Genomic DNA, 23,506 nt, shown 5'->3' on the forward strand with positions numbered 1-23,506 from the left:
TTGTTTAAATTCAATTTGCCAACATATTGTATAACAGCACTCATCTCATCATGTGCCCTCCTTAATGCCCATCACCCAGTGACCTTATCCCCGCCCCCCCCACTCTTCCCCTTCCGCAACCCTCTGTTTCCCAGAGTTAGGAATCTCTCATAGTTTGTCTTCCTCTCTAATTTCTCACCAACTTCCCTATTTTCCCTTTTAGTCCCTTTTACTACTTCTTGTATTCCACATGTGAGTGAAATCATATGATAATTGTCTTTCTCCAATTGACTTATTTCACTCAGCATATTACCCTCCAGCTCCATCGATATTGAGTAAATGGTAGGTATTCATCTTTTCTGATGGCTGAATAATATTCCACTGTATGTATGTGTGTGTATATATATACCACCTTCTTTATCCATTCATCTGTCAAAGGACATAGTGGCTCCTTCCACAGTTTGGCCATTATGGACACTGCTGCTATGAACATTGGGGTACAGGTATCCTGACATTTCATTACATCTGTATCTTTGGAGTAAACAACCAGCAATGCAATTGCTAGGTCATAAGGTAGCTCTATTTTTAACTTCTTGAGGAACCGCCATACTCTTTTCCAGAGTGGTGCACCAGCTTACATTCCCACCAACAGTGCGGAAGGGTTCCCCTTTCTCCACATTCTCACCAACATCTGTTGTTTCCTGCCTTGTTAATTTTCTCCATTCTCACTGGTGTGAGGTGGTATTCCCATTGTGGTTTTGATTTGTATTTCTCTGATGGCAAGTGATGCGGAGCATTTTCTCATGTACTTCTTGGCCATGTGTAGGTCTTTGGAGAAATGTTTGTTCATGTCTTCTACTCATTTCATGACTGGATTGTTTGTTTCTTGGGTGTGTTGAGTTTGATAAGTTCTTTATAGATTTTGGATACTATCCCTTTATCTGATATGTCATTTGCAAGTATCTTCTTCCATTCTGTAGGTGTCTTTTAGTTTTGTTGACTGTTTCCTTTGCTGTGCAGAAACTTTTTATCTTAAGTCCCAAAAGTTCATTTTTGCTTTTGTTTCCCTTGCCTTCATAGATGTGGCCTGCCAGAAGTTGCTGTGTCCTGGCCCTTTTCTTGTGTCTCCCATTCTAGCTCCCTAAATTTCAGACCGTTTGCTCAGGATGTGTTTCCTCCTTCCAACCTGTGGACGACCTTGCCAACTTCATCCCTAAAGGGATTGTTCCTGTGGAACTTCATTGGTCCCTCCACTGTAGCACTGATTGCACTGTTTTGTAATGACACTGGGCATTTTTCTACTTCTCTAGTAAAAGGCCCTGGAGAACAGGGAACAGGAAGATCATATTTTACTATCTTAGTATCCTTGGTGCCATGATTGCACATAGGAATAATTCTACTAAATGTTTTTACATGAATGAAAGAATATATCTCCCAAGTGCTTTCTAGATCAAAATTTGATCAAAGTCAGCTTGATGAATGAATGCCTACCCAGTCCATGTCAGTAATGGGCAGAGCAGCTGCAAGGCAGCCAGCTGCTTGGAAAGAGCACAAGAAAGGGGCAATCTAACTTGGACTGATACCAGCTCTACCATCTCCTACTTAGTGGCCTTGGGGACATTACTTGACTTCTTTGAATTTTAGTTTTGAACCTGTAAAATGGGAATGATCCCTGGGACTGACCTCTAGAGTTGCCATTAAACAAGACAATGTACCAAAAGTCCTTAACACAGGGACTAGCACAGAGTTATAAACATCTGCTAACTACTTTTTTGGGGCCAGACACTGTAACAAGATGAAGATACAGTGGTGAAGGAGACTACATCACTGCCCTGGTAATATGCAGATGAGAACCGGAAGTAAGCCAACAGTTAGAAAAATGGCTGCCACAGAGATAAGGACAGGAAGCAGTGGGATAGACAGGACGAAGGATTAAATTGGTCTCAGAGTAGGTGCTGGCCTTATACGATTCTGAATTATCTGCTGCCATTTATCTCTGAATGTACTGAACTCAGTTTAAAGTATGAATAGGGGCAGCCCTGGTGGCGCAGCGGTTTAGTGCCGCCTGCAGCCCGGGGTTTGATCCTGGGGACCCTGGATCAAGTCCCATATCAGGCTCCCTGCATGGAGCCTGCTTCTCCCTCTGCCTGTGCCTCTGCCTCTCTCTCTCTTTCTCTCTCTCTCTGTCTCTAAGAATAAATAAAGAATTTATATTTAAAAAAAAAAATAAAGTATGAATAGAACTGAGTTTCAGGATAGGCAAGTTCCAGGCCTCAGCTGAGTTGAATGGGCCCCAGAATCTCCAACCGTGTTTTACACAACTTGAACCCACTGCTGATTGACCCAGAGTAATTTAGAAAGCTTAAGATTTTAAAACAGATATCATAGATGGCTGGCCTGCAAAAATGATGGGCATTCCTGCATAGCTAAATCAGAGACATCAGGGTGATGGTGACTGGAAGGGCTTTTCTCTATGAGACAGTAAAACTGGGTATATAAGTCTTGGACTGTCCAGGCTGTTTTTCTTGTTAAGCAGTCATCATAATTTCAACATGGAACATTTTTTAATCTTGCTTTCTAAATGAAAAGCAAGAAAACTCCAGGAAGAGGCTTCATGGTTCCTTGGAGAAATGGCTAACTCCAGGGCTACTGCAGAAAACAGGTAGAAAACGAACCTGGAATATCATGTTAAGATGGAAAGTGCTCAATAGCCCAGAAATAAACCCACACCTACATGTTCAGTTAATCTACAACAAAGGAGGCAAGAATACATGATGAGGAAAAGTCAGTCTCTTCAATAAAGAGTGCTGGGAACACTGGACAGCTACATGCATAAGAATGAAACTGGACCACTTTCTTATACCACACACAGGAATAAATTCAAAATGGATTAAAGACCTAAATGTGAGACCTAAAGTCATAAAAATCCTAGAAGAGAACACAGGCAATAGTGTCTCTGGCATCATTTCTCTAGATATATCTCCTGAGGCAAGGGAAGCAAAAGCAAAGATAAACTATTAGGATTGCATCAAACTAAAAAGCTTTTGCACAGGAAGCCATCAACAAAACAAAAAGGCAATCTATTAAATGAAAGATATTTGCATATTATACATTCAATAAGAGGTTAATACCCCAGGGCACCTGGGTGGCTCAGTGGTTGACCATCTGCCTTTGGCTTACGTAGTGATCCCAGAGTCCTGCAATGGAGTCCCACATCAGGCTCTCTACAGAGAGCCTGCTTCTCCCTCTGCCTATGTCTCTGCCTCTCTGTGTCTCTCATTAATAAATAAATAAAATCTTTAACTCAACATAAAAAAATTTTTTTTAATGAGCAAAGGACTCAAACTTCCAAAGAAGTCATAAAGATGGCCAACAGGTACATGAAAAGATGCTTAACATCACTCATCATCAGGGAAATCCAAGTCAAAACCACAATGAGATGTTATCTCACGCCTGTCACAATGGCTAAAATCATAAAGACAAAACATAACAAGTTTTGGTGAGGAGGTAGAGAAAAGGGAACCCTTGTGCACTATTGGTGTGGACATCAATTGGTGCAGCCACTGTGGAAAACAATATAGAAGTCCCTTAAAAAAATCAGAAATACCATATGACCCAGTAATTCCACTGATGGGTATTTAACCAAAGAAAACAAAAACACTAATTTGAAAAGATGTGGCACCCCTATGTTTATTGTAGCATCGTTTATATCCAAGATATGGAACCAAGCTAAGTGTTCACTGATAGATGAATGGACAAAGATGTGGAGGTATATATGTATGTGTCTGTACATATGTGTTTTGTGTATATACACTATATATACACAATGAAATATATATATATGCAGTATTATACAAATTTATATACTCTACCATAGAAAGAACAAAATCTTCGCCTTTTGCAACAGCATGGATGGACCTAGAGAGTACTATGTTAAGCAAAATAAATCAGACAGAGAAAAAAAATACCACATGATTTTAGTTATATGTGGAAGCTACAACACACAACACACAAAAACAGAAACAGACTCAAATATAGAGAACAAACTGGTGGTTGCTAGGGGGAAGCAGGGCAGGGTATGGGTGAAATAGGTGAAGTGGATTAAGAGGTACAAACTTCCATTTATAAAATAAATACATCTTAGGGATGAAAAGCACAGCACAGGGGATATAGCTAATAATATTGTAATAGCTTTGTAAGGTGACAGATAACTACACTCTGTGATGAACGCTGTGTAATGTATAGAAAGAACTGTTGAATCATCACTATGTTGTACACTTGAAACTAATATTAACATTGTCCATCTATACATCAATTAAAAAAAGAGTACACATGTAATTACAAAAAAAAAAAAAAGACAGAAGTGCTTAAAAAAAATGATGGAGGCCTGTCAAAAGCACCACAGATATCCAGAACAGGTTCCCACTGGCCATATAATAGAGAGCAGTGGGTTACAAGACAATGAAGAAAGGAAAATTCATTGAATCTATCATGATAATAATAAAAAGACAAAAAAATTAAATAGAGAAGAAAACATAGAAACAACCCAAATGTCCATCAACAGATGGAAAGATGTTGATATGTGATATAACACATAATACATATCATATGTGTTCCACATACATACAGTGGAATATTACTCAGCCTTAAATAGGGGGAAAATTCTGGCACATGCTACAACATGGATGAATCTCAGATATTACATGAAGTGAAAAAAGCCAGACCTAAGAGGGCAAATATTGTATGTTTCTACTTATATGAGTGACTAAGGGTAGACAAATTTATAAAGACAGAAAAATTTTTAAGATTTTATTTATTTATTTGAGAAAGAAATAGAGAGCATGAGCAGGGTGAGCAGCAGAAGGAGTAGCAGACTCCCCTGCTGAGCAGGAAGCCTGATGTGGGGCTTGATCCCCAGACTCTAAAGTCATGACCTGAGCCTGAAGGCAGATGCTTAACCTACTGAGCCACATAGGCTCCCCTACAGACAGAAATTAGAATGCATACAATACCGTTGAACTGTATAATTAAAACTAGTTAAGATTGTAAATTTTAATGTGTATGTTTTATATATATATATATGCTATATGTATGTTATGTTATATGTTATGTATTGGTTGTATATTACATATTATATACTTAGTTATATACTTAATTAATATGATATTAATATATAGTATATATAACATCTATATAGCTCAATTAAATGAAAAGGGATAAGCAGCATCAGAAATGACTTCTGTGTTCACATATATAGGTCAAAGTTACTTGGATTCCACTTTTCTTTCACAAACAGAATCTAACTGGCCCTTTATGTGATGTGTCAGAACCTGTAAAGAAATCGTTTCAAGGTAAATCTCTATCTCCCTTCTAATCTGTCATCCATAATCTGCCCTGTAGATTTAGCTTTTCATGCCCTACAGCTGTCTATCAAATTGGCACAAAAGTAGTCTTGAATATAAGTCTCTGGAGCATCCCCAGCCTCCACTGCCAATGGGACCCCTCAAGGTATCTGAATCTAGAGATAAACACAGACTAACGAGCCAGAATACGATGCAGAGCAACCGAGCCTCCACTTCTTCATAAATTTCAACAACAGCTACTATGTATAATGGGCTCCCAAACCAGCAGAGTAATATTTACAGTAAAAAGAAAAGGAGTCAGTTTTCAAAAGTACTTTCAAATAAATGTCAGCTCTATATATTTATAAAATTTGAAACAAAACAAATGGGAGTTGGAAATGATGGAAGCTAGAAAACCTCCATCCTACAACCACTACAATATTAAATATAATGACTGCCATTGAATAATCCCAATGATAAAAATTCACATCACCAGCGAAGGCGCAAATTAGACACCATGAGTCTCTGGATGGGATGGAGTGAGAAAGACCGTTTCCCTTCTGGAGTTTTCCTAAATCTAGTCGTCAGAAGACAACACACAGACCCAAACTGAATGACAGCCTACAAAATGCCCAGCTATATTCTTCAAAAACATCATGCAAGATAAAGAAAGACAGTAGGACTATTCCAGATTAAAGACATGTCTAACAACATATGTGATCCTGGATTGGATACCAGAGGGGAAAATAAAAAGGCTATGAAAGACACCATTGGGCCACCTGTCAGAATGGGAATATGGATAGTACATCAGTAAAAGAACTGTATCAGTGTTAGATTTCTTGATTTTGATTACTGTGGTTAAAAGGACATCCATTTTGTTTGAAAATGTACCTTTGATGCCTTAGGGGGTGAGAAGGCGCAATGTCTCTAACTTATTCTCAGAAAAAGTCTCTAATTTTATTTCAGAAAAAAATTATGCTCATAAACAAACAGGCAGAACGTGATAAACGTTATCAAGAGGTGACCGCAGAGAAAGGTAACCAGGGATTCTTTTACTGAAATCAGGTGGAAGAAAATCAGTCCTCTCTTCCATCAGCTGCCACTGAAGCCACCCACCCTGACCCTAGCTCCTGTGTAGACTCACCATTCTTCTGAGAATCTTCAACAGAAGCTTCTGCTCTTTTGGGTCCTCCTTAGATGTTAGTAAATCAGCGAAGTTCTCTGCATTTTCAGGAGACAGACTGTCTGGGTTTTCCCCTCCATACAGCTGAACCAGTATGGACAAACACTTGGACGACACTTCAAAAATTTCAGGATCCTCACTTGGAAGCTGCAAATGAACAGAAAGGACTACTTAAATTCATTGAGGACTGTGTTGGTATTCCTCAAGAAACACAGAAAAATTTGGCTCAATGGAGAGAATGTCAGTCCAAGTGAGTGTAAAGATTGAGTAATTCAGAATTTTTTTCAATCTCTTTCAAAATGCATACAAGAACTCAAGGCAATGGGGCACCTGGGTGGCTCAATGGCTGAGCATCTGCCTTTGGCTCAGGTCATGATCCTGGGGTCCTGGGATTGAGCCTCATATCGGGTTCCCTGCTCAGTGGGGAGTCTGCTCCCCACCCCCCCCCACTGCCTATGTCTCTGCCTCTCTGTCTCTCATGAACAAATAAATAAAATCTAAAAAAAAAAAAAAAAAAAAACAGTCAAGGTTAATGGCACAAAATGAGGAGAAAGTTCCTCAGTCTTTTTTTTAAGATTTTATTTATTTATTCATGAGAGACACAGAGAGAGAGAGGCAGAGAGAGAAGCAGGCTTCATGGAGGGAGCCTGATGTGGGACTTGATCCGGGGACTCGAAGGTCACGCCCTGGGCCAAAGGCAGGCACTAAACCGCTGAGCCACCCAGGGATCCCCCTCAGTCCTTTCTTGAATCTAAGTAAAGAAAAGCCTGTAACAAGCAGAGGACCAGCATGTATTTTATATGCTTTCCTAATAGGTGAGTACATTCACAAGAATATGTGTGTGTGTGTGTGTGTGTGTGTGTGTGTGTGTGTGAGAGAGAGAGAGAGAGAGAGAGAGAGAGTTTGGAGGAATGGAGAGTTTGAGCTTCCAGGAGCACAGCCTATCCATTCTTGCTTACTCTCGACTTGTTTGGGAAAAATCTACTTCCTCGAAGATATAAAGGAACATTCTGAACTTGTCCATGTTCAAATTATTGCCTAAACAGGTGGGACAGAAAACACTGTTTCTGTTATGTATTACAAGGTATAATATGAATGATAATCATACTATAAAGCATTTTCACCTTTTCATTTTTAAAGTTTTATTTTATTTGGAAGAGCATGAGATGTAATTCCCGTGCCATACACTTCACTCGTTTAACAGGTACAATTCAGGGATTTTTCATATATTCAGAGTTGTACAGCCACCACCACAATCAATTTTAGAATTTTCATTACCCAAAACATGAAATCATACAAAATATGATCCCTTCTGACTGGGATCTTTTATTTAGCATGATGTTTTCAGGACTCATCCCTGCTATAGCACATAACAGTATTTCATTTCTATTTTTATTGTCTAAGAAGACCCTGTTGCATGGACAGGCCACATTTTGTTTATCCATTCATCAGTTGATGGACATTTGAGTTGTTTTCACTTCCTGGCTATTATGAACAATACTGTTATGAATATTTCTAAGTTTTTGTGCAGATGTAGGTTATCATTTCTCTTGGGTGTATAGAAATGATTGCTGGGTCATATGATAACATATGATACCTCTATGTTTAACCTTTTGAGGAACTATCAGACTGTTTTCCAAAGCTGCCAGTAGCATCAGCAATGTAGGAGGATTCCAGTTTCTCCACATTCTCACCAACACTTACTGTTATCTGTATGTTTAATTACAGCCATCCTGGTAGATACAGAGTGGTAACTCACTGTGGTTTTCATTTATACTTCCATGATGACTGATGATGTGGTGCATCTTTTTATGTGCTTACTGGACATTTGTACATCTTCTTTGGAGAAATGTCCATTCAGATCCTTTGCCCACTTTTAAAATGGGCCATCTGCCACTTGATGATTGAGACTAAGTGTCCTTATGTATTTTAAAAACAAGTTCCTCAGCAGATTTTCAAAAATGTTTTCTAATCTGTGGGTTGTCTTTTCACTCTCTTGATAGTATCCTTTGAAGTACAAAACATTTTATTTTGATGGATCCAAATGTATCTACTTTTTTATTGTTTGTGATTTTGGTATCATACCTAAGAAACCATTACCTCCTCCAATGTCCTGAGATTTAGGCATCTAAGAGTTTTTATACTTTCAGCTCTTATGTTTATTTTTTCTTCTAAGAATGTTTTGGCTTTTACACTTAGGTCTTTGATCCATTTTGAGTTAATTTTGAATGTGTTAGCAGGGGTCCAACTTCATTCTTTTGCATGTGACTTAATCTTTTATTTTGAGATATCTGTGGGTTCGGATGTAGTTTTAAGAAACAGTACAGAGAGATCTCATACATATTCCATCCATTTTCCCCAATGGAAACATCTATAACTAAAGTACAATAGCACAACCAGGAAATTAACTTTGATATAATCCTTTGACCTTATTCAGATTTTACTGCTTTATTTGTGTTTGTATCTATGTATGTATATATATATGTATATATATATATATGTATTTAGTTCTACGCAATTTTATCACACAAGTAGATTTGGTAATACCCACTATCTTAAGATAAGGAACAGTTCTAGCATAAAGATTCTTTTCATAGCAAAGGCCAACTCTCTCCCTTCTCCAATTCTAATCCCTGGCAACCACTAACCTGTTCGTCATTTTGTCATTTCAAGTAAGTTACATAAATGAAAGCACACACAGTTTCTTCACTCAACATAATTTCTTTGAGATTCATCCAAGTTTTTGTGAGTATCAACAGTTCATTTCTTTTTATTACAGAGTTGTATCCCATGGTATAGATGTACCACATTTTAACTACTTGCTCCTCAAAGGAAATTTGAATTATTTCCAATTTGGAGCTATCCCAAGTAAAACTACTAAGAGAACATTTGTGTAAGTTTTTACGTGAACATAAACTTTCATTTCTCATTGACATAAATGCCCAAGAGTACATTACTGGGTTGAATGGGAGGCTCGTGTTTAGTTTTTTAAGAAGCTAGCAGATTGCTTTCTAGAATGGCTATACTATTTTACTATTTTATATTCCTAGAAGCAATGTATAAGAGATGCAATTTCTTAGCATCCTTACCAGCATTTGGTGTTATTGGTATTTTTTATTTTAGCCTCTCTAGTAGGCAGGTGGTGATAACTCATTGTGGTTTTAATTTGCATTTCTCTAATGGTAACTGATAGTGAATATCTTTTCATCTGTTCATGTCTTTTGTCCTTTGCTAACTAGATTGTTTGTGGCTTTATTTTTAATATTTCAAAGTTCTTTTAATATTCTAGATATGACTTCTTTTTCAGATATGTGGCTTGCAAACTTTTTCTCACAGTTCGTAGCTTGTCTTTCCATCCACTGTATTCTCTTGCAGAAATAAAATTTTAATTTTGATTAGGTCCAATTTGTGGTTTTATTTCAGAGGGATTGTGCAAGTCTAAAAACTCTGTCTAGCCTTTGGTCCTGAAGATTTTCTATTTTTTTTCCTAAAAGTTTTAAAATTCACATTTAAATAAATTAATTTTGTATCACATATGAGGTTTAGGTAGAGGTTCTTCTATTTATTTATTTTTGCCACCAAATGTACAATTGCTCCAGCATCATTTTTAAAAATTTGTTTCTCCACTGAATTATTTTCACAACTTCATTAAAAAATCAGCTGGGCATGTTTGTGCGAGTCTGTTTCTGAGTTCTCTATTCCATTCCATTGATCTTGGTGTCTCTCTCTCCACCAATAATGCACTGTCTTGTTACTGTAGCTATGAAATAAGTGTTAATACCAAGTAGAGTGTGTCCTCCAACTTCATCTTTTTCAGATTATTTTAGCTATTCTAAGGTCTATTATTTTTCTACATAAATTTTAGAATAAGCTTGTCTATTTATTAAAATTTTTTATTGGAATTTTAGTAGGGATTGCCTTAAAACTGTCAATGGAACTGGGGAAAATTGACATTTTTAGTCTGTTGAGTCTTCTAATGCAGGAACATACACTGTCTCTCCATTTAGGTATGTCTTCTTTCATTTCTTTCCTCACAATTTTGCATTCTCAAGGATATATATAGGTCCTACATACATTGTGTTATATTTATATATTAGTACTTAATTTTCTTCGCAAATTACAAATGATGATTTTAGTATTTGTTTCCACATGTTCAATGTTGGTATAGTAATACAACTGATTTTCGTTTGGTGATCTTAAATCCCAGTCTTGCTGAACTCATGTATTGATGCTAAGAGTGTTTTTGTAGAACCCTTTGAGTTTTTTACATAGACAATTTTGTCACATGCAAACAGGGATAGTTTTAGCTCTTCCTTTCCAAACAGGATGCCTTTTATTTCTTTTCTTGCCTTAATGCACTGACTAGAACTTCCAGTAGTATAGTGAATAAAAATAGGGGGAGCTGACTGACACCCTTGCTTTGTTCTCAATCATATAGAAAAGAGGATTTAGTCTTTCACCATTAAGTATGATATTAGCTGTAGGTTTAGCATAGATGCCCTTTATTAGGTTGAGGAAGCTCCCCCTCTACTTCTAGTCTGATGAGAACTTTGATCATGGGTGCTGGATTTTGTCAAACACCTTTTCTGTAATAATATGGTCATGTGTATTTCTTTCACTTGTTTATATGGTAGAATACATTTATTTTTGAACGTTGAATAAGCTTTGCAAATGTAATAAATCTTGCTTGGTCATTGTGTTTTTATATATTGGTGCATCTAATTTGCTAATATTTTGTTGAAAATGTATCTAAGTTTGGGATCCCTGGGTGGCGCAGCGGTTTAGCGCCTGCCTTTGGCCCAGGGCGCGATCCTGGAGACCCGGGATTGAATCCCATGTCGGGCTCCCGGTGCATGGAGCCTGCTTCTCCCTCTGCCTCTCTCTCTCTCTCTCTCTCTCTCTGTGACTATCATAAATAAATTAAAAATTAAAAAAAAAAAAAAGAAAATGTATCTAAGTTTATAAGAGATATTGTAGGTTTAGGTTATGTGTTGTTTTTTTGTAGAGTTCTTTTTAAATATGCAAATATAAAAATTTATTTTAAGTGGCGAACGCTTATTACAAAAATTAGCAAATATCTGGGCCTTTTCCTTTTCAGTTTCTCAGTTTTATAGATGAAGTGATAGAAGGGAGTGACCTCGGTCCTTTCCCATGGCCTCACCTGGAGCGGTCGAGTCTATCAGCTCTCTACCCGTAGAGTTTTTTGTTTTTGTTTTGTTTTGTGTAGCTTAGCATGAGGGTAGTAGTATCTTCATAAAACTCTCCTTAAAACCGGCATTGAAAACTCTTCACATGTTTGGTAGATAGAATTCTCCACTGAAATCATCTCAGTCAGGAGAGTTCTTTTCAGAAACTTTTAGATTATAAATTCAATTTCTTTAATGATGATAGGACTATTAATGATGATAGGTGCTTATCTTAGCTGAGTTTTGGTACTTTTTTTTAAGATTTTACTTATTAATAAATAAATACACACAGAGAGAGAGAGAGAGTGAGAGTGAGAGAGAGAGAGAGAGAGAGAGAGAGAGGCAGAGACACAGGCAGAGGGTGAAGCAGGCTCCATGCAGGAAGCCGGACGTGGGACTTGATCCCAGGACCCTAGGACCACAACCTGAGCTGAAGGCAGCGCTAAACCGCTGAGCCACCCGGGCTGCCCAGTTTTGGTATTTTTTTAAAGAATTTGTCCATTTCTTCTAGTTACAGAATTTATGAGCATAAAATTATTCAGACTATTCTGCTATTATCCTTTTAATGATTGTAGATCTATATTGACATTTCCCGCTTCATTCCTTATATTAGTAATTTTGTATTTTTATCTTTGTCAATTTGCTAGAGATTTTTCAGTTTCGTTGCGTATCAGGCTTTTGTTTCATTGATTCTTCTGTATTGTTTTCCCGTTTTCAATTTCACTAATTTCTGGTCTTATCCTTATAATTTCCTTCATTTTGCTTGCATTGGGTTCATCATGCCTTTTTCTAGTTTCTGGAGGTGGAAACTTAGATTATTGATTTAAGATCTTTCTACTTTTCTAATGTAAGATTTTGTTACTATAAATTTTCCTCAGTAGTACTTCAGCTGCATTCTACATAGGTTTTTAAAGATTACTTATTTTGGAGAGAGCGAGCGAGCATGAACAGGGGAAGGGGGGGAACGGTAAGGGAGAGAACCTTCAAACAGACTCCCTGCAGAGCATGGAGCCCAACATGGGGCTCAATCCCAGGACCCTGAGATCATGACCTGAGCCAAAATCAAGAGTTAGTTGCTTAACTAACTGAGCTGCCCAGGCGCCCCTGCATTCTACATATTTTGATGTTTTCTTTTTCATTTAATTTTATGCGTTTAAAAAATTTCCCTCATGACATTCTTTTTGCCCCATGAATTATTTAAAGGGTATTTTCTTTTTAAATGTTAGAAATTTTTCTATGGTCTTTACTGACTTCTAGTATGGTTTCATTATGGTGAGAGAACCCTTTCCATAATACTTTATTTTACATTTGTTAAGGTTTATTTTATGGCCCAGGATGTGTGAATGTCCCATGGATACTTGAAAAAAATATCTATTCTGTTGTTATTGGATAGGGTATTCCATATATGTCAATACATCCTGTTAATTTTGTTGTTCAATTTTTCTATATTCTTTTAATAATAAATTTTTTATTGGTGTTCAATTTGCCAACATAGAGAATAACACCCAGTGCTCATCCCATCAAGTGCCCCCCTCAGTGCCCACAACCCAGTCACCCCCACCCCCCCGCCCTCCTCCCCTTCCACCACCCCGAATTCGTTTCCCAGAGTTAGGAGTCTTCATGTTCTGTCTCCCTTTCTGATATTTCCTACCTATTTCTTCTCCCTTCCCTTCTATTCCCTTTCACTATTATTTATTTCCCCAAATGAATGAGACCATATTATGTTTGTCTTTCTCCGATTGACTCATTTCCATCGAAAGATGAATGGATAAAGAAGATGTGGTTTATGTATACAATGGAATATTACTCAGCCATTAGAAATGGCAAATACCCACCATTTGCTTTGATGTGGATGGAACTGGAGGGTAATTTTTCTATATTCTTGATGATTTTCTGTCTAATTGCTCGAGAGTAGAGTTTTGAAATCCATTATAACTGTGTATCTGTCTATCCTTTTTGCACTACCATTTTTTCCTTCATATACTTTGAGGTCTTGTTTGGCATACCTACATTTGGAATGATTGTCACCTCAATGGCATTGCCCTTTTTTATCATTATCCAATACCCCCATCTCTAGTAATTTTTCTTGCTCAGAAGTCTACTTTATCTGATATTAACACAGACAGTTCTGCTTTTCTGAAGTTAATATTTGCATCGTACATACTTTTCAACCTTTTACTTTCAAGCTGCCCATATTATACTTGAAGTGAGTTTTTTACAGACAGCATATTGTTGGATCATGTTTTATTACCCATTGTAGCTAACTTTGTCTTTCAATTGGTGCTTTTAGACCATTTACATTTAAGGTAAATATTAAGATGCTAGGGTTTAAGTGCAATATGTAAGTTTATTCCTCATCTCCTGTATATTTCCTCTGTTTCTTGTTATTCTGTCCCCCTGCCTCTTTTCTTTTTAAACATTCCTGTGGGCTACTTGAACATTCATTTTATGGGAGTAAGAGAACTTTAATTCTCAGTAGTAGTTTCCTAGGATACCATAACAACGTACCACAAACAGGTGGCACAAACAACAGAAATTTGCTGTCTGACAGTTCTGGAAGCTAGAAGTCTGAAACCAAAGGGCAAGGCCACACTTCCTCTGACACCCATAGCAGATTCCACCCTTGCTTCTTGCTACCTTCTGGCAATCATTGGCATTCCTTCACTTGTAGCTGCATAATTCCAATCTTTGCCTCTGTCAACATGTGACATTCTTCCTGTGTGTCTGTCTTCACATGGTTGTCTTCTTATAAAGACACCCGTCATAATGGATTAGGGACGTACTGTCCTCGACAATGACCTCATCCTAATTACATCGGAAACAACACTATTTCCAAATCAGGTAAAATTCTGAGGTACCAGGAGTTAGGATTTCAACATATTGTTTTGGTGGTGACACAATTCAACCCATAACACTTCCTACCAACTTTATTCCTTTTGTGCTCAGCTGCTTATTTACCTTGGTTTTTCTGCTTCTTGCACTTATGCTCTCCCAAATGTCTAGCTGTCTTTGGCTTTTCTATTTTATGAATGAAAGATAGGGCAAATTTTTATAGGCAGCTGGTATGGATTTTGTTTTCATTTGTATAAATCTCTTTCTTCAGCTGGCTTCCTCTATGTTTTTCAGTTTCCTCAAATTCTACAATGCTTATTCCTAGGTCCTGACCCTATAGTAGAAATCACATCAGAGAGATAGGTCATCCTTTTTACAGTGCAGTTCTTGACTGATTATGCTGGAAAAAAGCAGAGCAAAATGGATAAGGGGTGGCATCTGATTGGTCTGCTTGTTCTAAATGTTAATCTTCAATTAGCCTGGGAAATGCCTCAGGGCCTTTATCAGTTTTTTCACCTCACTCTCAGTTTATAGATCTTCTGCATCTGTTCCTACCTTCTGGTTAGTTTTCTCCTATGTGCGTTTTGGGTAATAGGTTTCTTAACTATTTTGCTTCAGTCCCATCTGCTTTCTATCATCTAGTAATTGCACAAAATTTCTTTTCCATTAACAGCTTCCCTTTCCGTTCTCCCTAAAATTTAAGATATATTTAATCTTCTATTTTTATAGATTGTCAGTACTTGGAGAGGTAGGCAAAGGTATTCTGGCTTCTATTTCAATCTACTTTAATATTTCTTCATTTTTGAGTTAATTTTATTTCATTGTTCAAATAATTGGAAACTTTATCATAAGCAACATTTTCAAAGTGGCTTATTTCTTGGAGAATTGTAAATCCCATAGTGTTTGTGGGGTATTTTTGGTGCCCCTCACCCAAAAAAAGGACTGTGAAAGGTATAAAAATCCCCCCAATCTTCTCTGGAATAACAGGGGAAGTATATAGCCAATTGCCTACAATAACAAACCAGCAGACAAAAACACAGAAAAATGGTTTTTAAGACACTGGATATTAGGCAAAGCAGGACAATGATGCCTAAAGGATGGAAAGCAAGTGAGGTGAGTTCTACTCTTGTAGCACATTCCTTAAATTAAAGAGACATTATAAATTAAAAGTTTCAGAAATCCAAAGCAGCTAGAGCTCACGGGACAAAGTATCAGAGAAAAGACAGAAGGGCAAGGCTCACTCAAAAAGAAAGATAACCTGGATAGCAATTTATCCATCAGATAAAATCAATTTATAGTTAAGGACCTTCCTATAAAGAAAACTCCAGGCCCAAAGGGCTCTACTGGTCAATCCTACCAAACATTCAAGGAAGAAGTAATACCAGTTCTACACAAACTCTTTCAGAAAGTGAAAAGACAACACTTTCATATTCATTTTATATGGCCAGTATTACCATGATACCAAAACCAAAGACATTCCAAGAAAGAAAACCACAGACCCATAGCCCTCATGAATATGGACAAAAAAATTTTCAACAAAATGTTAGACTGTACCCAGCAACATATTAAAAAGGATTATAGGAATGCCTGTCTGGCTCAGTTGGTAGAACACGTGACTCTTGATCTTGGAATCCTAAGTTTGAGCCTTACATTGGGTGTAGAGTTTACTTAAAATAAATAAATAAAAGATTTGGGTATGTAATTACACCTCAATAAAACTGCATGTATATATATAATATATAAAAACTCTGACAATTCAATAACAAAAAGACAAAATCCAATTTCTAAAAGGGCAAAGAAAATAGACATTTTTCAAAAAAAGGGTAGAGAAATCATCAATAAATACAAGATCCTCCACACTACTAGTCATCAGGGAAATACAAATTAAAAAAATAATTAAAAACACAGAAAAACCAAGAAGGTGAAAGACCTATACACTACAAACTACAAGACATTGATGAAAGAAGCTGAAGATGACACAAAGGAATGGAAAGATATTTCATGCTCATGGATTAGAAGAATATTCTTAAAATCTCCATACCACACAAAACAGTCTACAGATTCAATGCAATCCCTATTAAAATACCAATTGTGTTTTTCACAGAACTAGAATGATTCTAAAATTTGTACCGCATCATAAAAGGCTCAGACAAAGGAGTCTTGAAAAAGAACAAAACTGGTGGCATCATGCTTCTTGATTTCAAAACTACAGTAATCAGAACAGTATGGTACTAGCACAGAAGCAGATACATAAATCAATGGAACAGGATAGAGAGCTCAGAAATAAATCTATGCTTATATAGTCAATTAATTCATGACAAAGGAGTCAGGAGTACTCAATGGGAAAAAAGGTCTAATAAACGGTGTGGGAAAACTGGACAGTTATATGCAAAAGAATGAAAGTGAACCACTTTGTTACACCATACACAAAACAAAATTAAAATGGATTAAAGCCCTAACTATGGACCTGAGACCATAAAACTCTAATTAAAAGAAAGCTCTTGGACATCAGCCTTAGCACTATTTTCTGGATGTGTATCCCCAGGCAAGGGAAACAAAAACAAAACCAAACAAAAACAAAACCAAAGGACTACATCAAACTAAAAAGCTCTGCAACAGCAAAGGAAACCATCAACAAAACAAAAAGGCAACCTACTGAATGTACAAATGGTATGTTTGGTAAAGGGTTAATACCTAAACTATATGAAGAACATATACAACTTAGCACTAAAAAACAAAACAAAACAAAACAAAACAAAAACCAACAATACAATTGGGAAGTAGGCAGAGAGACATTTTTTCAAAGAAGACCTATAGATGGCCAAAGAACACCTTAAAAGATGCTCAACATCATCACAGAATGCAAATCAAGACCAAAATGCGATATCACCTCACACCAGGCAGCTAGTATCAAACAGGTAAGAAATAAGTTTTGGTGAGGATATGGAGACAAGGAAACTCTTGTGCACGTGGTGGGAATATAAATTAGTACAGGCACTACGGAAAACATTATTGACGTTCCTCAAAAAATTAAAAATAGAAATACCATACAATCTAGTAATTTCACTCCAGGGTATTTATCTGGAAAAAAACAAAAACACTAATTTGAAAGGATATATGTTCACTGCAGCATTATTTACAATTGCCAAGACATGGAAGCAATCTAAATGTCAATCAATGGATGAATGGAAAAAGAAGATGTGGGATATTAGTCAGCCATAAAAATGAATTAAGTCTTGCTGTTTGGTATAACATGGACCTAGAGGGTATTATGTTAAGTGAAATAAGTCAAACAGAGAAAGACAAATGCCATATGATTTCCAAAACACAAATGAACAAATAAACAAAACAGAGCAACAAAAAAGAAACAGTCGTAAATTCAGAGAACAAACTGGTGGTTGCCAGAGGGAAAAGAGGTAGGAGGCTAGGTGAAACAGGTAAAGGGCATTAAGAAGTACAAACTTCCAGTTATAAAATAAGTCCTGACAGGGATGAAAAACGCAGCATAGAGAATATAGTCATTAACGCTGGTAATAACTTTGGTGACAAATGTTAACTACTGCTACTGTGGTATCTCATAATGTATATAATTGTTGAATCACTAGGTTGTATACCTGAAACTAATATAATACATCAGTATTGAGTATACTGTGCATCAAGTATACTTCAATTAAAAATAATAAAATATAAAAAAAAATAAAAATAATAAAATAAGAAAAAAGTAAACTACTAAATATCTCTTATGAACACGGATACAGTCAGTCTATAACATCATATTAATAAGTAAAAAAGAAAAGCCATATGATCATCTCAATAGAAAGAGTATTTATCAATATTCAACATCTACCTTTTTAATTTTTTTATTTTTTTACTTTTTTTAAAAGGTTTTATTTATTTATTCATGATAGACATAGAGAGAGAGAGAGAGAGAGAGAGGCAGAGACACAGGCAGAAGGAGAAGCAGGCTCCATGCCAGGAGCCCGACGCCAGACTTGATCCCGGGACTCCAGGATCATGCCCTGGGCCAAAGGCAGGCGCCAAACTGCTGAGCCACCCAGGGATCCCCTAACATCTACCTTTTTTTAAAAAAATATTTTTAGTTTATTTATTCATGAGAGACACACAGAGAGAGCAGAGACATAGACAGAGGGAGAAGCAGGCTCCTCATAGGGAACCTGATGAGGGACTCGATCCCTGGGCTGGAATCTCACCCTGAGTTGAAGGCAGATGCTCAACCACTGAGCCACCCAGGTGTCCCTCAACATCTATTTCTAACAAAAACTCAGCAAATGAAGATAGAAGGAAACTTCCTCAACCTGATAAAAGGCATGCTTCACCCTGAGATCAAAGACAGGATGTCTGTTCTCACCACTTCCATTCAACATCAAATGGGAGTCTCTGCCCAGAGAAGTCAGGCCCAAAAAAGGGGCATCCAGATTGGAAAGGAGGACACAACTGCTTATTTGCAGAAGACATGATCCTTTCTGTAGAAAATCCAATGGAATTTACAAATAAACTCTACTTTTATACCCATAAATGAGTATAACAAAGTTACAGTATTCAAGAGCAACATACAAAATCAACTGTATTTTTATATGTAAGGAACAATTGAAATTGGATCTAAACAATACTATGTATAATAACACCTAAAAAAATTGAAAAAAGCTTAGATGAGACAAAGGATGAAAGACCTGTATAATGAAATACACAAAATATTGGTAAGAGAAATTAGAAGGGACCAAAATAAAGGGAGGGATATACCTTTTTCTTAGGTCAGATGGTTCAATTTTCTTAAAATGACATTCTCTCCAAATTAGCCTACAGAGTCCATGCAATTGCATTCACAATCCTAGTAGTTTTTTGGTTTTTGTTTGTTTGTTTTGGTAGAAACTGATAAGTTGATTCTAAGTTTCATGTGGAAATGGAAAGAACATAGGATAGCCAAAACAAATTTGAAAAAGAACAAAAGTTGAAAGACTAACATTATTGGCTTTTAAGACTTATCATAAAGGTGCTCAAACAATATGACAAAACACAAACTTCAGTCTGTACCTTTTACCTTATACCTTATAAGGTATATCCGATACCTTGAAATTAACTCAAAATTGTTGATAACACAGGTGAATTCTAGTGCTAAGACAGCCCAGAATCACTGGGGAACATCCATACTCAATCAAAGAAACTAAGTCCTCAGGAATTGCTGAAACTCATTTCATTCTTAAAAAAAAAAAAAAAAAAAAAGTGGCGGATAGACCAAAATATAAGACTTAAAGCTATAAAACTTAGAACACTGGGAGAAATCTTGAATTTGGATATGACTGCAAAAGCATAATTTACGAAAGGAAAAAAGGTAAAATGAACTTCATCTAAATTTAAAAATTCTCTTTAAAATACACTGTCTAGTTCATAAAATGCTTAATAAGTTAGATATTACCACCACTTACCCCATCAAACAGTGTCCCCCTCTTTAAAGAGACCCATGAAGAAGCCTCAAAGAGTAGAAAATATTTCCTGATCCCAAGGAACTGTCTCCCCGCCAACCTGTCCCACTTTCTGGGCAAAGTACATCTCCTAAATGGTTGTATTTCCATTTCTGTGTGGGGACCAAGATTCTCAAAGCCAAAACCATGACTCAACTTTAGCAATTATGTTAGACTTCATACCTGTATAGAAACTTCACCCTATCTCATCTTCGTTATTTATGTTTTCTACTTTATTTAGAATTGCCAGACTTTAAAAAAAAAATGAACACCCAATTTAGTTACAATTTAAGATAAACAAGGAGTCTTTTCTTAGTGTAACTATGTCCATTTGGCATCTTGTATTTTACTGTCAACACTAAATTTACTGCAAACATTCTTATCGGCCAACTCAAACGCTAATGGAAGAGATAAATACGTATATACACACACATAACTTAGAAATATCTCAAAGTAAACTTATACTTGAATTCTTAAAACTATTTTAAAACAATTAAAAATCACAGTTGTGTGTCCCTTTATTCAACTTACACAATACAATAATGCATTTGAAAGTTGTTCTCATTTTAGATTTTATTTTAAAAGTACTTCCTGGTGGTAGCACTTTGTCAAAAATACGCAGGAATATTTATTTTCAGAGATGAGAACAAATTAACCAAGAAAGAAAGAAAAATCCCTTATAATGCAGTATTTTTTATTTTTATGCTGTTTAAAAGCACCTTGAGAACAGATTCGGTCTTATTGTTAGGATCTCTTTAACAAGATTTCACATTTGACCATCCATCCCTGTTCTTCTTCATTTTAATATATTACTCCTGCCCAAATTCAGCTAAAGAGGCAGCAGAAAATATCATTAAGCTGATAAATGGTGGTAATTCCAGATAACACAGCCCAAGGAAGCACTATTGTCCACAGACTTGACATTGCCCCTTGCCCTTGAGAAGGATATTTTTTAGTCTCATTGACCCCTGGGCAAATTATATTCCTAAAGGTGAACATTTAAAGGAAAGAAAACCTGCCACTACCATTATTGATTTAGTTGTAAGTCTATATATCATAGACCAGAGTGCTAGAGTAAAAAAAAGAAAAGAAAAAAAAATCCCCAAACAAGTTGAAAGTCATAGGTTGATCAAATTGGCCTTGACTCAGGGTTCCTCTAACTGTCCTGCCCAACTCTTGTAGCAAAACTTTACATTTTTCTTGTAACTACAGAATAGGGAAATAGAGCTCTTTTCAAAACTCAACGCATAATACCCTCCAGTTCCATCCACGTTGTAACATTTAAAATAAAACTGAAGGCATTCAGTTAGGAGGGATTTAAATGATTCTACTGAAGCAGCAAAGCTGCAGAAACAGCAGAGGGATTTAAGTGGATTTCACTGACATGGGATCAGAGAAAGATGCTCGAGAAAGCCACTTGAGAAGTAACCAAATGTTCCCTCATGTTTCCACTTGTGCTTCTTACAATCTGTTTTTCACCCAAAAGCCACAGTGGTTGTTTAATCAGATCGTATCACTCTTCTTAGAACCTCCAGTGACTTCTCCCTGCATTTAGAATACAGTCTAAACGCCTGGCGGTGATCCACAAGATCCTGAGCAATGAGACAGTATGACTGCAGTGAATGTGCCAGAAGCTAGGCAATGCAGAGAGGAGAGCGAGAGGACATGGAGCCTACAGAACATCAGTTAGGTCCTCATGCACTGCCAGAACCACCACTGGCTGGCAGAGAGATTCTTAGGGAGATATTATAGGCAGTAGATATTATATTGGGTGGTAGCCGATCCTCCCACCATGGGTGTGGATTTGGGGAAGCTCTGCCTTAGGGAGGCCTCATTGTCAGTTCTACCACCACCCTTCCTCAGAAAATTCAGGAATGCTTTATCCTGTGGTCCCGTTTGGTTACTTCTCAGCTTCGATTGCTCTAGGGGAAAGTCCGGGCACCAATTTGGAAGGCATATACTATACTACTTGGTCTTCTGCATGTGAAAGTTGGAGAAGAGCATATGAGAAATCATCTGGAGCTGTTCATAGAGCCTGTGGAAAATGCCCCGGTTCTACATCATCCCCTGAGGCCAGAGGTGCTGTGGAGTTTCAGTGAGAAGGCCAACACCTGCCACCATGCTGGCACCTTCGTGGGATTTTTTTAGGCCAGAGGCTTCCTCTGCCCTAGTTTAACCCTGCTACAGGTTTCCTTTTGTCCTTCAGAAATATGTTGATCTTACTACTGATTCCTGTTTCCCTTTCTCTGCATCATTATAAGTTACTTCTTTTCGAATTCTTGCACTTTTCTTTTAAAGGCATCCTGTGAGAGATAGGAGATGAGTGTGCCAGAGAGAACAGTGGAAAGAGGCTATCCTGTCGGAAGATTTTCATGGCAAATCTCACATTTATCCTATAGGATCATTTTGATGAACTAAAAAAGTGTGGATGGAATTAGGATAAAAATTAAATTTGAATATGAATTTGGGAAGAATCTATATTTTTTAAGTCTTACTGCCAGGTACCCAGCGTGTCTCTCCATTGATTTAGGTCATATATCATGTCTTTCAAAAGGTTCTACAGTTACCATGTAATTTTCTTTTCTTTTTTTTTTTAAAAGACTTTATGTATTTATTCATGAGAGACAAAGAGAAAAGAGACACAGGCAGAGGGAGAAGCAGTCTCCCTGCGGGGAGCCCGATGTGGGACTCGATCCCAGGACCCTGGGATCACGACCTGAACTAAAGGCAGATACTCAACCACTGAGCCAACCAGGTACCCCCTGAATTTTCTTGTTACATTTATTTTCAGCCTTTTCTATGGGATGGTTTTAGTCACTTCTGTAAAAGCCCCCCCACCCCATTTCTATTCCTATGAGACAAATGTCAGCAAAAAGAAAAGCTTTTGGTTTTTGGGTGTTACATTATAATCGACCAACTTACTAAACTTTGCTTTTTAGTTCCAACAAATTTTTTACCTCAATCTTTTTTTAGGTATAAAAATTGTATCAACTTCAGTAATGATCATTTCTAGATTTAATATTTCTCTTATCTCACAGGATTATCTATAAGTCCCCATCTCCTTGCCAATCACTGTTGATTATTAGTGGTAGAGAAAGGTATTCCTCTTTTAAAAATTGTAATGAAAATGCCTTCAGTTTTATTTAAAATGTTTACAACGTGGATGGAACTGGAGGGTATTATGCTGAGTGAAGTAAGTCAATCGGAGAAGGACAAACATTATATGTTCTCATTCATTTGGGGAATATAAATAATAGTGAAAGGGAATAGAAGGGAAGGGAGAAGAAATGTGTGGGAAATATCAGAAAGGGAGACAGAACATAAAGACTCCTAACTCTGGGAAACGAAATAGGGGTGGTGGAAGGGGAGGAGGGCGGGGGGGTGGGGTGAATGGGTGATGGGCACTGAGGGGGGCACTTGATGGGATGAGCACTGGGTGTTATTCTGTATGTTGGTAGATTGAACACCAATAAAAAATAAATTTATTAAAAATAAAAATAAATA

The 23,506-nt window shown here is 36.9% G+C and overlaps 1 protein-coding gene across 4 annotated transcripts in view; it reads right to left on the reverse strand.

Annotated features, from left to right (window-relative positions):
* ULK4 (unc-51 like kinase 4) overlaps positions 1-23,506 on the reverse strand; it is a 603,320-nt gene that overhangs the window by 114,818 nt on the left and 464,996 nt on the right. For all 4 annotated transcript variants that reach the window (XM_038570533.1, XM_038570534.1, XM_038570535.1 and 1 more), the window contains one exon: positions 6,466-6,651. In XM_038570533.1, the coding sequence (XP_038426461.1) occupies positions 6,466-6,651 (186 nt within the window). The remainder of the gene's footprint in view (positions 1-6,465; positions 6,652-23,506) is intronic.

The sequence above is a fragment of the Canis lupus genome, chromosome 23 (assembly GCF_011100685.1).
Source record: "Canis lupus familiaris isolate Mischka breed German Shepherd chromosome 23, alternate assembly UU_Cfam_GSD_1.0, whole genome shotgun sequence".
Taxonomy (NCBI): domain Eukaryota; kingdom Metazoa; phylum Chordata; class Mammalia; order Carnivora; family Canidae; genus Canis; species Canis lupus.